The 17,257-nt window shown below is 46.2% G+C and overlaps 1 protein-coding gene across 4 annotated transcripts; it reads left to right on the top strand.

The window, feature by feature from the left end:
* The first annotated feature begins 4,466 nt into the window (after positions 1–4,466).
* On the top strand, positions 4,467–15,318 carry LOC143362737 (uncharacterized). Of its 4 annotated transcripts, none has more exons than XM_076803145.1 (9): positions 4,467–4,592; positions 8,002–8,145; positions 8,618–8,749; positions 9,106–9,186; positions 9,617–9,844; positions 10,912–11,115; positions 11,191–11,385; positions 11,495–12,738; positions 13,165–15,318. In XM_076803145.1, exons 2-9 carry the CDS (start codon positions 8,125–8,127, stop codon positions 13,760–13,762), a joined length of 2,703 nt encoding a protein of 900 aa, XP_076659260.1. In that variant the 5' UTR covers positions 4,467–4,592; positions 8,002–8,124; the 3' UTR covers positions 13,763–15,318. The 4 variants fall into 4 exon arrangements, with proteins under 4 accessions (XP_076659260.1, XP_076659259.1, XP_076659261.1 ...); XM_076803144.1 differs by having other exon boundaries at positions 9,094–9,186; XM_076803146.1 differs by lacking the exon at positions 9,106–9,186.
* Positions 15,319–17,257: the final 1,939 nt, after the last annotated feature.

Genomic DNA, 17,257 nt, shown 5'->3' with positions numbered 1-17,257 from the left:
AGGGCTGGCTCCGCAGTCGCATTTACAGCATTACACATAATTATCCCGCACTAAATTCTCGCATGTTTTATCGCGATCGAGATTAACAACGACTCGAAACCCCTCGTCGCCACATTTATTCCTTAACATCGCTATTACTTTTCCCGGCTCCTGTTAGTCATCCCATTTTCGAGCAGCGATTCGAGAGAGAGAGCACCGGGGCGGCAGCCTGATATTATATTTTTAATAAATCTTCCCTTTGTTACTTGGCCGGCCGTTCATTTTACGACGGCGTCTTCTTTTATCTTCCTCCCCGGTTCACTTTAGCTGCCTCAGCCTCTCATTTATTAACGATGCTACCTCTTCCACCGTATTTTCCTCTTACTTAAAACCCCAGTTTTATTATTCCCGCTCGTTTTTCCCTGACTGTCCGCGTTTCCGTCGTTGCTGTTCTTCAGGGTTCGACGGGGGCGATATTTTTCGTTCGCCGTTGAAAAAGAGCCAGAACCGTGTTGTTCTCGCGTGGCTCGCGAGCGTCTTCGATTCGTGCCGCGGCGATCGATCTCGTCACATTATTTAAGGGCACGCGTTACGTGGTTTATAGTACGATGCTCGGCCATGCGCCCCCGTACCTTTCCAGAAAGGACATCGCGCCTTTAAGCGCGCGTAACACCGACACAAAACGCCAGGCTTTGAGATACACGCGCGCCCGCCTGGCTGCCATCATCTCAAATTGCAATCAATAGATAGCCGACGAGACGGCGCCGAAACGTGCCTTTATCCGACGCGGGCACAATACAAATAGAGGGTGTCGCGAAAGCGCCCGCGAAACGAGCATGTTCGAAAGTGGCCAACGATGTTGGCCAGCTCGGACACCGGAAATATCGGTGGAACAATCCAAGAAAGTGCCATTGTTTGTTTATTCATTGATTTCAAGTGGTTATCATAAAAAAGGAGAACGAACTGAGAAAAATACAGTTCACTCTGTATATGTCCCAAATTCCTTAAAAGTCCCAGAACTGTCCCCACTGCCGGGGCTATGCCCCGTGAGGGCTCATGCACTCTCATTTATCTCCTGGCCGATACATGTCCCTGACTGGTCCCGTGTTTTGGACGTACATCGAGTATGTACAGTTAACATGTAACTTGTCCTGTGACTTGCATATAGGGCGAGTCGGGACATTTTTATTAAAGAAAGAAATTTTCACCTTTTTTATCGTTTGTTGGAATTAACGAAGACGATTTTTATTTTGCGTAAGGATCCGCAGTTCCAGACTCCGTTTTCGAGAAAATTCGACAAGTAGATACGCGTGCTATGGCATGTCGTGGCTGGCACGTCTGTCCATGACCTGCCTGTTCTACTTGTTAATACTAACTCACGCGAGCTAAACGAATTTTCAAAATCGATTTTCTCCAAAACAGTTCCACATATAAAATCACACCCTCCTTTCCGACTGTACCACCAAACCGAAAACATCGTGTAATATTGGAGTGAAATTATAAATTAATAGACTGCGGATCTTTATGCAAAATAAAAATTGTTTTAATTTATTGAGATTGTGCAGATGAGTTTGCAGGGAACTATTCAATAAGTTTATTTCTCTAGACATACGTGCTTGATGATAAAAATTAAATATGATTACATTTCTGTTCTTTTTGCAAAGTAATGCAAAATTCTGACCGTTTGTCAGGACTATTAAAAGCTTTCTAGCTAGCAAGGATCGATTTCATCGAGCACACGGTGGCTAGCGATGCACTCGATCCCCGATATTCTATCCAGAATTTACTCAAGCTTGTAAACTGTTTAAGCAATCCTCGCTTTGTTTGACATTCGAATCGAAGCCACCCGGTTGTTGGACTGGTGTGGCGCCAACCGGATTCTGTATTGCGAAGAGAAACGTTCAGGCGCCGTCTGAGCAAGTAGCATACCAATGTCAAGATCATAAATCAGACTCAGCCCGAACGGGTGTATTGTTTGAGCAACAGAAAGAAAGCAAGGGATAAAGAAAATTGCTGAGATGTTTATTTAGGGTCCGAAGAGCCACGCTTGATCAACACAGACCCGTATTCGACAAGGGGAATCAAGATTATCCTTGTTATCCTCAACCCTTCCAAGCCTGCAGTGGATCCAAAAAGTATAGGAACACTAAACCAATTCTGACAAAAATTATTAATACTTAACTTGTAGGGAATTTTTAGGGTTCATTTTTCAGTTATTAACCCTTTGCACTCGGAGCCATCCATTCTAGACTCACAATTTCCCCTTGGAGGGGGCACGCGAGTGCAAAGGGTTAACAATTAAAAATTCGCCTAAATTGCGGCAACCCGACCAACAGAGGTGCTTACGTCACAAAGTCGCGCGCCTGTGTGACGTACACAACAGGCACCAATGTTGGCCGGGTTGCCGCATTTTAGGCGAATTTTTAATTGACAATAACTCGAAGACGAAGTCGAAATCGCGAATTTTTTATTCTTCAATTTTGTTTTATATTCTCACGGGAAACCGTCCCTTAAATTTTCTCTCACCTGTAGACCCTGTGTTATTCGTAATGTGTCTTCTTGTATAGGTGTGTAGGCATTACGCGCAGTTCTATTTTTTCAGTTAAATGCACAAAACGTAGAAGCTAGAATTCACCTCCCGACGCGAACGTAAATCACTTTCCGATACGGGCTGCTTAATCGTTATCGATCCGACTGGATCTCCGCCGTCTGCGTGAAAACGGAAATCGCTACGCGATCGTTATCGTCCGCCATTATCCCGGTGGCGGATCGATTTTCTCGTATCTCGACCGTTTCCAATTTGCTCTCGATAACGAATTTGCGATTGGTAACATTGGAAAAACAATGTCCGATAATTGATCTGATCGAATCGCTGTCGAGAGCTTCTCGGATCGAGCCGTGGCCATTGACTCTTCGGTAGACATTAATATAATAATAATTATACGATAATCATACGTTGTACAAATTAATTCTATAAATGCAAAATCCTGTTTCAATTTCTGCTCGCCGTTATTTTCGAAGACCGATGAGACGGAAAACGTTCGCAATTTATTGTTTATTGGCAATCTGGTGAAAGGAGCAATGTGTTCTGTACACATTTGTGGCTCTGGCATAAATTCACAGAACATTTATTACGCGAATCGATTATCGTGGAAATATTCCAGATAGCAGATTATATTCAGCAGTTTATGTGGTTTACGTCGAAATCGGATAAATCAAATAATAGTTTTTTTCGTTCATAATTTCACTACAATATGGCGTTAGATTTTTCGTTAATAACTCCTTACTAAAGCGGCGTACATAATTTAACTGTAACAAATTTTGCAAATTGAAGTCGGTAGCGTTGTGTTAATAGATAAAAGTAAGACACTGGTAGGCGGTTGAAAGCAGCGTACGCAAAAGTTTTGCCACGGCCATTCCGGGACTCCATTTTCCCCGAGCAGATTTTTCCTTGGATAACAAAGCGGAAACGGGCTACCCCGTCGTCGTCTAATGAAAATTACTCTGAGCAGCTTCTAAATTCCAGCGAACGGGGGTGGCAACGCTTCCGGGGACGGTAATTGTGATCGTTAACTGGTCTGTAGTTCCCACCTCGCGACGCCCCTTTAATTATTTTGATAAACAGTGGTTGCCGTACCGTGATCGAGTAATTATCCCGAGCGTGAATGCAACCACCCTCTTCAACACAGTTTACAAACCCTTCAATTTGAAACCCTTGTATGGTGTAATTCAGGTTTCGAACCTTGCAAGCACAACGTAAATATCTTACAATTTTGCCCTCCGACGCAGCCTCGAGAATTAAGCGTAAACGCGAGACTGAAAAAAATGAGGAAGTAACCTTTACCGAAAGCCTATCAATTTGTTGGCTCATCTGTATCAAAAAGAAACTTGGGAATTTTCTTTTCGAATAATAATTTCAGAAGAAATTGTTACACTGTGTTCATCCGAATAATTGAAATAAAATATGAATGAAGGCCAGCTTGAAAATTCGTGGAACTCGAGGTACTTTTTGTAATATACGTTTACGGATAAACAAGCTTGGGAACAATACAATGAATGACCGACAAAAAAAAAGGAAAGGCGCGCAGCCTTTTGATAGCGTATCTCTTTGTTGTTTATTATATCTCTGCGAACTTTGGTCGGATTGAATTCGGCTGTCTACACAATACTTTTACGATAGCTTTCGGGAAACGGGGTTTTCCGAAAATCGATTTTTCCAAAAGTGTGTGTCGTCCTGTGAGTCCCTGAATTTACGTGAGCACTATGCTGTATTTTTTTTGCCGAGCGTACGACGAAACGTCGGGAACGTGGCTCGTCCTGGCCCCATGGGGTGGTCGGTGAATGGGGAACGAAGACAAAGGCGGTCCACTCGAGGACGCAGGAACGCGGAAACGGGCGCAGCCGCGGGAATCGAAAGTGGGGAGGGCGCCGACGCGACGCCGGCGTCGTCGTCGCCGTCGCCGTCGCTCGTGGACGTCAGTAGAGATGCCGCGTCCGCGAGTACGGTGTATCGACGGTGCCAGTTAGCCCGTGGGGTAGCTACGGGGTGGATCCACCCGAAAGTACGGCGAGAGGGGTGCGTCAGGACGCGGGGGACGCTCGCGCGAGCGACGGTGCGTTCGCGATTTAATCCTTTCGGATCACCCTACGAAACCCTTTTCACCCCCGACGAATCTCCTCCTCCCCTTTCCTGAAACCTTCGCGATCCACTAGAAAACTGTCCACGTTCTCCCCCGAGTTGACTCCGCCAGTGCGTCGAGCGTTTGAAGTTAGGATTTTTGTGTTCCGAAGACTATGATTCTCCTCCGCACAACTGCCTGCAACGTGTCCTCACGACATCCTGCAAAAATTCGCTGCACCCGAGCTAATTCGAGCTAACTGTGCATCTCTGCTTTCCTTTGTTGTCCCCGAGGGCCTGTCTAAACGGTTCGTCCAAGACATAATCACGCAAGTCACATGTTCACCAGGACGAAACGTGTATACTGCGGTGAAGTGTTCCGAACGTCGATATTTATTGTTCGCTCGAGAAACAAGAAAACTATATTCTGTTGAAGAATCTCGTCTTGGGTGCCTCCGCGAAACGATATCACGTAAATTTTCATTGAACATCGCTTTTACGTTTGACCCCCGTGTTCTGCGGCACGCGATAGTTTTTCAAAATACCTTGGAAAAAGCGAGAACAATCCTCGTCCTGGAACAGTTTAACGCGATTTCTACCATTCTGTTCCGCAACCTTGGAGACTCTGAAGGAACAGGAACTTTGAGTACACTCTTCTTCATTAGAAACCACCAGTTCCAGTAGAACTTGGAACAAAGAGAGTTATTATTTTGAAAAACCGTGATTCTGGAGTGCGGATTTTTATGCAAAAATCAAAGTGGTCTCCATCAATTGCAAGCGATAGGAGCCAAAGCGCTTGCTTCCTGCGATGAGCTCAAGAAGCTAGGAATTGCATGTCCCCTAAGTCGTCTAATCTTATCATCGTTAGCAATTGTTTCTACTAATTTTTCTCGTGAATGCATCAAATCCGTCCATTTAGCAGTTCCAAAAAAGCTATTCGAAAGTGGATCAATTTTCCCAGAGTGGCCGTGAACGTGTCGAAGCAATTACAGCGGTGCTCGGTTAAATTTTCATCGGTTGCGGGCAGGACACCTTTCTTACTCTCCTCTCTTTGTATTCGGTTCTCGATTCTTGTCTACCGAGGTAACTTAGCCCGAGGCACTGAGAAGAGGGACTTACTCTTGTAAATTTAACCGCCTAGAAGGCACTATTCTGCTCTCTCTACTATTTTATTGTCACTGGGTATACCCCGCGATAGTGGGGATAGTTCTGTGACTTTTATCGTCTACATATTTCTGACATATATCGCCTAGAAGGCACTATTCTGCTCTCTTTACTATTTTATTGTCACTGGGTATACCCTGCGGCGGTAGGGATATTTCTGGGACTTTTATCCTCCAGATTTTTCTGACATATAAAGCCTAGGCGATACTATTCTGCTCTCTACTATTTTATTGTCATTGGGTATACCCTGCGACGGTGGGGATAGCTCTGGGACTTTTATCCCCCAGATTTTTCTGACATATAAAGCCTAGGAGATACTATTCTGCTCTCTACTATTTTATTGTCACTGGGTATACCCTGCGACGGTGGGGATAGCTCTGGGACTTTTATCCTCCAGATTTTTCTGACATATGACGCCTAGAAGGCACTATTCTGCTCTCTCTACTATTTTATTGTTATTGGGTATACCCTGCGACGGTGGGGATAGTTCTGGGACTTTTATCCTCCAGATTTTTCTGACAGATAGCGCCCAGAAGGCACTATTCTGCTCTCTCTACTATTTTATTGTCACTGGGTATACCCTGCGGCGGAGGGGATAGTTCTGGGACTTTTATTCTCTAGATTTTTCTGACGTATATCGCCTAGGAGATACTATTCTGCTCTCTCTATTATTTTATTGTCATTGGGTATACCCTACGGCAGTGGGGATGGTTCTGTAACTTTTATCGTCTACATATTTCTGACATATATCGCCTAGAAGATACTATTCTGCTCTCTCTCTATTATTTTATTGTCATTGGATATACCCTGCGGCGGTGGGATAGTTCTGGGACTTTTATCCTCCAGATTTTTCTGACATATATCGCCTAGAAGATACTATTCTGCTCTCTCTACTATTTTATTGTCATTGGATATACCCTGCGGCGGTGGGGATAGTTCCGGGACTTTTATCCTCTAGATATTTCGGACATATATCGAGTAAAGATTTTTTTGCTTTTGAGTACCGTGGATCAAACTCGAGGTTCTGATGGAGGACGAAAGGCACGCAGACACGGTTCGACGACGATCAGTGTCGGTTCGTCCCTTCGTTCTCCCCTCGCGATCGATTTTATTTCCTCGCCTCGGGGATGATTCGCGGCGTACGAGCACGCGAACAAAGCCGTGGCGCGCGATGGTTAACCTTTGAACGGCCGACAGCTTGGCAAACATCGTTACCGTCGCGGAGACGTTTTTCGCAGACGGCTCTTTTCGACGCCGTCCCACCGTCCCTCATTACCGCGTAGAACGTAGACCGGTGACGATCGAAGAGATCCACGCGACCCGACCCGACGCGACGGGAACGTTCCGCGATCCTATCCCGCGTCGATCCCGCTCTCGGAATCGGCTGTTCGCGCGAGTGTTTGCCGAGCTTTCGAGTTCAAAAAGCCGGAGACGACGATGCTTCACGCTGGAGGACCGTGAAAAATGTTGGAACGCGAATTCGTCCTGCTCGAGAGGGAACTTTTGGACACTTACAGTCGAATCCATTACGACCCGAGGGACCCGCTGCCGACGCCGTTGATATTCTCGTTTTACCGTGGATCGAAGTGAACATCGATCTTCAACCGTGGATCCTACGGTTTCTGTCTCGTCGGACAGAGTTCACACTTTTCGAAACGTTGTTTTCCCTCGGAGGAATTGTTTGTCGCCTGTTACTCGCGAACTCGGTAAACAAAAGTTCTATTCCGTGGATCCTCGAAGCTCTTGGACATTTTTATACTTTTGCTGGTATACTTCTTGCGATTTCGAATTGCTTGGAGATCATGGGAATAGAGTTTAAATCAAGCTTAGAAATGCAAATTTAAGAACGAATATTAAAACTTTATTTAAATTCAAAAGAAAAATAGTTAAAACTGTTTCTTCGCTATTCCGACCAACGGAAATTTAAGAAGAAATTTGTTTACGCTTTACCTAGTAACTAATCCTTCCAGCACCCAAAAAAAAAACTTGAGGCGTACGGTTCAAGTTTTAAAGGAAGTTATTAGTTTTTAAAGAATGTTTGTGAATTAATTCTCCTCTTAGAGCTCACCTATGCCTCCATACGTCTCCTATATGTCATTGCCTCCTTTGACACATCATTATGATGCAATTCATACGAAACACGGCGTCCCGACTTTGCCTCGCTTGCGTTCAAAAGGCCTGCGTTCCCTCGATGCATAATTCCACTCGCAGAAAGTAATCGAATCATTACACGATCGCAGTGGAGAGACCGATGCCCGGGAAGTAGACGAAACGAAGGAACAACCGTGAAATGGAAAGGCTCGTGATCTGACCGAGGAAACCTTCGGAAAATTCGAACGCCGCCGGAACCGACAAGCTCAACGATGAACCGAGAAAACGAAGAAGTACGCAACCATGATGTGTGTCGCTTAAATATTTCTGTAAAGTTGTGCTTGCCTAACCAATTTTGGAGCTTGCAGTCCCGACAATAAGTAGATATTGCCATTCAAATGTTTTTGCAATCCTACCGTGCTTGTTCCGGTCGGCCAAAAAATTTGTGAACTTCAGATTTATCGTTTCGGTATTAAATTCCAAAATTTTTGAATCAAAAGGACCAAAATCTGCAACAAAAAATTATCGGACTTAAAGAAAATCTAGTCAGCGCATAAAATTGAAGATTTCATCCCTAAAGTATATTTCTTAATTGTTTCATAAACTTTGGTTGAATATTTTTGTGATCGAAGCGGGTATAAGTAAAAATTTAATGGTAAAACGGGAACCATGGAGCAATAGGATTCGGCTTTCCTTTGATCCATGAACCTTTTATGGACATTGTGTGCGAGTGGTTTTCATGAACGTTTGGTGTTGTTTTTTAAGCAACGACCGGAGTCGCAGACCCTGTGCGGAGCGCTGCAGAAGGAGCCAAACTGCAAGTGCTTGGTACTTTCTGTGTTAATATACGGGTGCCTTGCCGCAGTGACGTGGTGTAGATGCGCGAATGTCACCAAGGTACGTCACTTCCTCCGCATCACCGGGATTCGTCGGTAGTACTAGCCATTTTCATTCGCCGGGACCAGAGAGAACGAGAAAGAGAGAAAGAGAGAGATCGATCTCTCCGAAACAATTGTCTCGGGTTCCCCCCGCAGTTAATCGACCCTTCGCAATCCCATAAGCCTTCATCGCTAGCTCACGTTCACGCAAATTCATGTTTCGTCTAAAGCTGTGCATCGAGCAACGAATGCGTTCCATAGATATTTTCTGGCAGCTTCGTTAAACATTATCGGCTCGAGGTTAAGATCAAGATTGTGCTCGTCGAATTAAGACCGGTGGTAAACAAAGTTTCTCGAAAATAGAATCTGTTCCAGGTTGTAATCAATTATTCGAGGTACCCAATTAGAAGCACCAGACACGTGTCCCCGTGCGATGATGGCTACATATACATTCCCGTAAGTACATCACGCGCTAGCCAGACCCTGTCTCGTGTCGGGCAGATCGACAGGCAAGCTCTTCACAAAAAAATCTCCCCAAAATTTTTCTTTTCTTTTTTTGATCCTTGAAAATTTCAAAATCGAGATGAACATCTGCGAAACGCGCCGAAGATCAACCCTTTGCGGTCCTACCTTTTCGGTATCTCCTGGCCGATATATGTCCGTGGCTGGAACCGTGTTTCGGACATATATCGAGTGAACGCTATAGTGCACAATTAAGCGTCCGCAGTCGGGACCGAATGTGGACGCTTAAGTAGGGAAGGTCAGGACAGGGGGTCCAAGGTCCCAATTTTTTGAAATTGGGAGGGGGTATCCTGGTTTCTCATTTTCGGAGCGTTAGGTACGCGCTACTGTGTTTTTGGATGAGGATGAAGATTTTTCTCGAAAGGTGGCGTTCATGGGAATGTTGTACCTGGTTTACCTGGTCGAGTGCTACCACTCGCCGATTAGAATCGATTTGCTGCACGCGGAGAGCCAGGACAGCGTGCTGTCGAAACTGCTGCAGCTGAAGTCCGCCCAGCCGACGATCTGGTGGAAGGCTGTCTCTTATCATTACGTCCGCCGGAAACGTCAAATTACCCGGTACAGAAACGGAGACAATTACACGACGACGCAGGTAACGCATAGCGCGCAACGTGCAACGCATATCTCGTTATCCAGACGATGGGAGATCGCGGGATGGTAAATCGTCGATACGCTTCGCGCGAGCTTCAACGAACTGTCGCTGCGAGGACAGATGGACCATTCCTTTCGCGCGAATACCTAATTCTCGAACAATTCCGAGCAATCTACTCGCCCCGAAACTACAGGGTGAAATTAGTAAATTTTGCTCCTTTTACTTTTGAGAAGCACGGTAGAACCTCGCTAGTTGCACGAAACTGGACCGAGAACGCGAGCAGAAACCGAGGTTATGGTACTTCCCCACTCCCTAAGCTTCTCTGGATATTACTTAACCGCCGTAATCCCCACCACGAGTTCCAGACCTTCCATAACTCGTGGTGGGAATCGCTAGTATGCAACGAACCAGAATTCTGCGGAGTAAACAAGGTTGCAACAAGCAAGGTTCTACTATAGTACAGTAACATCACGATAATATGGAGGTGAGTCGCACAGTAACGGCCAAAGCTATATATATATAGCTCCCTTCTACTGTTATTTGACAAAATAATGAAATTTAACAAATTTTTTTCTATAACTAAAGGGGTATGGGGCATCAAGTAGAAAATTAACTGTCAGTGTTTAATTTTGAGATAAAATTTTGAAATTACGTGGTTTTTTATCAATTTTTCTAAATTGAACTTTTATTTTCATTATTTCATGAAACTATTACCAACGCATTTGCGACATTTTTCTGATTAAAATGAGACCAAACACGGTGCAAAAGAGAGCTGTACCCAATACTATACTATAAGTGGCACACAATACTATAACATTTCGACAAATATCGCGGTATTACTGTACTCCGTCCCTGTACCAACACAGGACATTAGTCGCGATTGTGGCTTGCTTCCACCTTACTCCCTTTGTAAATGTCCGAGTTAATACTCATTACTAAACCTGTATCCAATAATTCTGAGAATCGTAATGAACCTCTTAGCAGACTATCAAAATGACCCGTCCTCTTCAATGGCCCATCTCTCCTCGATCCGTTCGCACTTCTGACACCCACCCGATCATCTTCAGGTTTACTACGAGAGGATCAACACCCACGCGGCGACGTCCTTCTACTACTACGACTACTGCGGCGTGAAAGACATCAGCAAGGATTTGATCCTGGACCCGAAGGTGCCGATCACGAAGATCAACCTGAGCAAAGGGTTCGCGTTCTCCAACATGAGATCGGCGACGGAATTCGAGGAAGCCAGATCGAGATTCTTCGCAGAGCAAGTACGGTTCTCGTCAACGGTATAGAAATTCCCCGTTGATTGATTGATTGATCGGTGAAACTGTTGTTGCTCCAAGGAGTTGAGGGACGACTACATGGAGATGCGGGAGGGCCTGGATCTTGGGTACAATCCGAATCCCACGACTCTGGTGGCCGTTCTCGGGAATCCTTGGTTCACGAATCGCTATGTCTACTGGTCACTCAGCGCTCTGTTGCTCAGCTGGCCCCTGAGGGTTATCATCGAGTACAAGACCCAGTACGCGGACTATCAGGTGAGTAGAATCATCCTTGACTCGATTAGCTTTGGTTGCCTTTGAACAGGTGTCCCCAGTTCCGTCGACGTCAACTTCCCAATGACTCGGAACGAATTCTAATTCGCAGATCACGAAGCTGTTCGGCATCAACTACGACACACCGAACGGCAGCGAGCCGATCCACGCTTCCATGAGCCAGCAGACAATCAGTCAACCAGGATCGTACATGTTAGCGCCCAGCTACAGCGAGGCGCTGTTGATGGACCCGGTTCCTGGCTCGAGACCCGCCGAGTCCCAGGAAGCCAGCATGACGGAAATGGTCCCGAGCTACTCCGAAGCCCTGCTCTACCAAAGGGCGGAGCAGGCTTGCCTCGTGGGCGAGGGAGCTAACGGGGACACTTGCTATGATCTACCTCCGCGCGAGTGTTCCTGTCCTTGTCACGCGTCCGTTGAAAATCAGGCCGCGGAGGAAGCCTCCAGGGAAGAGGACGACGGCCAAGCGAACGATGCGAGCAGGCAGCCCCTGATGGAGACGACGATCGATGTGCACCCTCCGCCGTGCTCGTACGCCGTTCAAGCAGAACCCGGTAAATGCGGAAGTTGCGGGAAGTACTTGGTGGAGGCGCAACTGGAAAACAACTCCTCCAGAGACCCCGGTACCAGCTTACGAGAAGGGATCGTTAGAAAAGACCTAGCAAGCGCCGTGATCCCCAGGGACATGTCCGAGCCAAATCTGAGGAGCAAGCCAGACCTCGCAGAGTCGGAGACGAGGTTCCTCCGATTGAACGGGCAAAGTTTGAGGAACATCCTGGAGCATGAACAGGAGGAGGAGTTCGACACCGACGAGAGGATAGAGGGACTCAGCCAGGGTAGATTAAACCTTCCGGTGGATAGAGGAAAGTTCAGGTTCTCCCTTTGCTCGTTAGACGAAGCCACTTCTAGATCCAGAGTCCCGATAGACGTCGGCAGAGGCGCCATACCGAAGAGTACCGCTGGACGAAGCAGGGTAATAGCGAATCCTATGTCGAACGATGCTTGCGGTTTGCCCAACTCGAAGACCTACTTCTGTCTGAAGTCGATTCTGAAGCAGAACAACCGGAGATACACGCTAATCACCGCCGAAGAGCTACAGAATATTTCGAACAAGGAAGAAGGGGTCGAAGCAGATAGGAGCAAAGCCCGTGCCTCGTATCACGAGGGCTGCACGCCAGCGCTGCCGTCGACGAGCAACGGAACCGAGAGGTTGGATCTATTCTCGAGGTCCAGGGAGAGTTTAGACAGCGAGACGGGTAGGAGGAAGAAGTTGCTGGAGAATCTGCCTGCGACCAAGGGCGACGAGACCCCTGCAGGCTTTAAACGCGAGAATACTAGGTAAGTTGGTCTTGCTGATGGATTTTAGTGTCCCCGATATAGTGCTGCCCCCTAGGCCAACTTTTAGCCTGGACCAGAACCAGCACCATCTTACCTGCATCATTAGCAGCGGATTCCAAATAATGCCAGAGTGGATGCTACTTCTATGTTAGAAGAGGCTCTTCTATGTAGGCTCTGATCCAGCCTAAAAGATGATGCAGGTTCTAGTACAGGCTAAAAAGATGATGCAGGTTCTGGTCCAGGCTAAAAAGTTGATGCAGGTTCTGTTCCAGGCTAAAAAGATGACGTAGGAAAAGTGGGGACACTAAAACCCCGTGCGTGAGCACTCTCATTTCCTCTCTGTAGAACCAGTTGATCAGCGCTGCTACAATCGTTACTCCAGAGTTTTCTCGAGTTAGTTTTGTAAGGGAACTTCTCCTTTTGCAGAACACTGATCTTCGCGAGCCCGATCCAAGAGGTATGCCCCGGGGATCCGTTCGGAGGCAAAGACGTGATTCGAACCAGGCAAGAAGTCGACTCCACTCCAACAGAGGAGTCGCCTAGTCACACGGTGTTGACGCAGCTGGGAAGAACGTTGGCCTGCGACCGAAAAGGTTCGAAACGCCGGTTCCAGGACTTCAAACGGCAACGATGCTGGGACTCTTCCCATCCGTCCTCTTTCTCCTGTCCGCCAGATCGCCAGCATCCTTATCCCTACGCTTTTTCAGCGTCCACGGACGCGGTGGACAGCATCGACTTCGATAAAAACCAGACGTCCCCTAGAGTCTACCAACAGGGTTCCTCGTTTCCGCCGTACGAAGGCTCAAACCGCAATAGAATAGCCCGCGATCAGCCCGCGAACACATCAACAATGGAAATCGGCTCGAAACCGCCTAGCAGGGAGCTAACTCGCTCGTTCACCGAGAGAAGAGCCAAACCCGTTCGAAACGACGCGAACATACGCCGAAGTTTCACAGGCCGGGTCGAGGACTATCGTACGGAGAACAACAAATGGCCAAATCTGAACATGGAGACCTCATTATAACGAAGGGACGCTGTAGCTTGTGGAACTCCGGACTGTCCGTTCGCACGGGTAATCGGCAACCCTTTTTCTACTAAAGTGTACGTTTGAACATTCGTCATTTGTAACGCTTATCGCCCGATACACTGTTTTGGCATATTATTTGACACGCTGCTTTGTTGTCTGATAAAGTATCTGGCGAGTGACAATTATCGCGAATTTGATGATGATAATCCGATCATTTATCCGTAAATCATGTGAACAAATATTTTTGTTTCTTCGAGCCAGGTACATTCGTGCAAACACATAATTTATTCGTCGCCAAAACATATTCGAACGAACGTTTAAACGGAGTAGGAAGGTGAACTATGGCGGTCGTTTATTAGTGAAAACGAATAATTTAGTCCGGTTGCGTAAGCGAATTAACGAACGTGTCGGCGCGTTTAACACTTTTGGTATCACGTCGCTCATACTAGGGGGACACCGAGAAGGCGAAACAACCGTTTGCCTGGTCCCGGTTTCTGTAAATTGGTCCAGACGAGTTCGAGTTTTTTGAACAACTACCGCGCAGCCTATTCGGAAGTCTCAATCAAGATCCGACAAATTAAGAATGTCGCGAGTGTCGAGTCGAACAGTTTCCGGTTCGTCGAGCAGAACGTTGACCAAAATGAAAATGTCCCGGTACACCTAACCGGGCAGTGAAAGTGTTAATCGTATAAATCGGCGATGGACAAACCGCTTGCCGCCAAAATGAAAAGGGGAGAGTCGTACGGGCAAGTTTTTCTACTATAAACGGAGCTGTACAGTACTTACTCGATAAATGTCCACAACACTGGCAAGGGTCATATATCGGATGGGGGAAACTATTCTATATAGAAAAGGACAGCGAAGCTCTAGGAGCCTCGGTCACCGAGAAGTGTAAACGTCTACTCGATATATGTCCAAAACCATTATCGGCATTATGTTTACACTCCTCAGCGACCGAGGTCACTCGAGCTCCAAGGACACTCACGGGGTATACCCCGCGGGGGAGCCCCCCAGTGAGGGTAGTTCTGAGACTTTTATCCTTGAAGCTTTTGGGACATATATAGAGTAAAGACTGTACTGAAAAAATGAAACAGTTTGTTTTTGTTTTTAATCTTTGGAGATGGGGATTGCTCATCGCTGGTGCAAACGGATACGAACCGGAGACGTAGTCGTCCAGGCTAATCGAATTGTAAATATCCGTCCTACCGATTTTCACGGTTCAAGATTCTTGTACATAGACCGGATGTGTCGGTGACTAGCGTCGGCCCGGGCTATTGCCCGGTCGGAATCGCCTTTGCTTGAAGCGTACGCGAGTCTCGACGGTAGATCGTCGCTTAGATCGGTTCGCGCGATCGGATCATGGATTCGAGAGCGTGAAATGCTGTCGATGTTGCCAATGGAAGTTTGTTTTAAGTGCCCCCCTTGCCCTTTCCCCTTCCCTCTCCTCCCGTTTCCCTGCCCCACGCGTCATATACAGAAGAATCTCGATGTCTCCAGGCTCGACAATTTGTACGTCGATTGCGCGCAACAGGAACTAAATTGGCCACGTAAGACTCTGCGAAACTCGGTTACGATTGTGCGCGATCATCGAGGTTCTTACTGTACTCCTCCGAGAGGATAGAGGGGCTCGGTTCGCGCGATCCTCCTCGCGCCGTCGATCGCGAATCCGATTCCTCGCGAGCAATCGATTCGGCGTCAATTATGCGCACACAATTCGTAGCTGGTAAGCTTTGCTGACTGATGATCGAGATTTTCAGGCCAGAGGATGATTTTCCAGGAGATGTAGCACCTCTACAGAAAGATTCCGTTGTCGTGTATTCTCGCGGTTGAAGTCGCTGGTATCAATCACTCTGCTAAGTTGCCTGGGGCACCGATTGTTTCTATAATTTTCGAAGCGTTCGACGGAACTTTTATAGCTTGGATTCTTGGTAAGAATAGTTATTTACAATTATGCAGTCTTTCAAGTTGAGATCGAAACAGATTCATTTTAATTTTACAATTTTACTTTTGATGACAGTTAAAATTTGACATTAGAATCAGAAGAGATTCGTACAGTGGTTACTCGATAATTGTCCAAAACACGGCCAGGAGATACTATGCGTTGATCCACGCGACCTTACACTCCACGGCGACCGAGGACCGAGAACTCTATATATGTCGCCAAGGCCTGGATGATAAACGACGCGGAATTATCCCCACTACGGGCCCACGAAGCTCGAGCGGCCTCGGACGCCGAGGAGTGTAAACGTAACACGGCTCGAGCATGTCTCCTTGACGATACACGACGCTGGTAAGGCCCGTGTTGTTGACATATATCGAGAATTCACTGTATACCCCGCGACAGTGGGGATAGTTCTGGAACTTTTATCGGCTATGGCATTTGGGACATATGTAGAATACACTGTATATATTTTACAGTTCTATTTCGGTAATCGTAGACAGTTATAAATAATTACAACGTATTTGAAGCAGAGATTGAAACGGGCGCGTTCTAATTTTACAATTTTATCTTGGCGACAACGTGTACTTTTGATTATTCAGACTTTGAGTGCTAATATTGATATGCAATCTTCCTGCTTTCATTCATCCTTTGGATCCGACTTAATTAACAGAGATTACAAACAGTTATCTAAGTCTTTGAAGCTGATAGCGGTGTTAGGCGTCACCTATCTTTAATCAATCTTTTTGTTAGAACCGCGTGTCCACTGATATTCACGATATTCAGTGGCCTACATAGGTAATAAGTTGTCTTACAAACATTTTCTTTATCTTGTTATTAACAACCCCTCGAATTGGTTCATCTACCTCTACGGTATCACGGTCGCATCTTACACTCGCAAATACAGACACGGTCGTGAGTTTTCATAAAATCGTATGCTTGCGCGTGTGATTCGACTTAAAAGCAGACGCTACGCATAGTGATTACAAAGAAAAAAGAAAGGAAACCGAAGCATCGAATGGTCGCGGTGTCAATTCACACGAATTACGTGGAACTAACGAAAAAATCGTTCGCTCAAGCGGAAACAAACAATTTTAGATTCTAGCGAAAGAAATCGAAGAGAAATCCGTGCCGAAAACGATTGAAAGTCTTCGCTTTCCCGCGCATAAATACACAAATATATTATACGATACTCATCCGTGTACATTCGCGTCCAAAAGTTCCGGGTCACGAGTCAATTAAAAAGGAATCTTAACAATCTTGAAGGAAAATCCACGCGTCCAAGAGAATAGAGAATATTATACAAGATAATCGAACCTGTGACAAAACTGTGACCCGCAAAATTTTGAACAATGATGTATATTTTTTATATACTGGGTGTCGTGTAATTCTTGGTCGAACCTAAACTGTAAACGGTGTCCTCGCTGAAACAAATCGAGAAACGATAAATGTGAAGATAAAATAAATTCTGTTTGCAAGTTTTGTTGGAAACAAAATTTTCTCATTTACTTTTTCCTCGAGGATGTGTCGCTTGGATCATGGGGCACCCAGTA

The sequence above is a fragment of the Halictus rubicundus genome, chromosome 18 (genome assembly GCF_050948215.1).
Source record: "Halictus rubicundus isolate RS-2024b chromosome 18, iyHalRubi1_principal, whole genome shotgun sequence".
NCBI classification, from domain to species: Eukaryota; Metazoa; Arthropoda; class Insecta; order Hymenoptera; family Halictidae; genus Halictus; species Halictus rubicundus.
The sequence above is the reverse complement of the archived record's forward strand: the minus strand, read 5'-3'. Positions and strand labels throughout refer to the sequence as shown.

Bases quoted from the DNA above. Each gene is read 5' to 3' on its own strand.
- LOC143362737 (XM_076803144.1), top strand. From the start codon at position 8,125: ATGAACCGAGAAAACGAAGAA. The intron at 9,845-10,911 runs GTAACGCATAGC...GATCATCTTCAG, and splicing joins ACAATTACACGACGACGCAG to GTTTACTACGAGAGGATCAA. The intron at 11,386-11,494 runs GTGAGTAGAATC...TCTAATTCGCAG, and splicing joins CCCAGTACGCGGACTATCAG to ATCACGAAGCTGTTCGGCAT.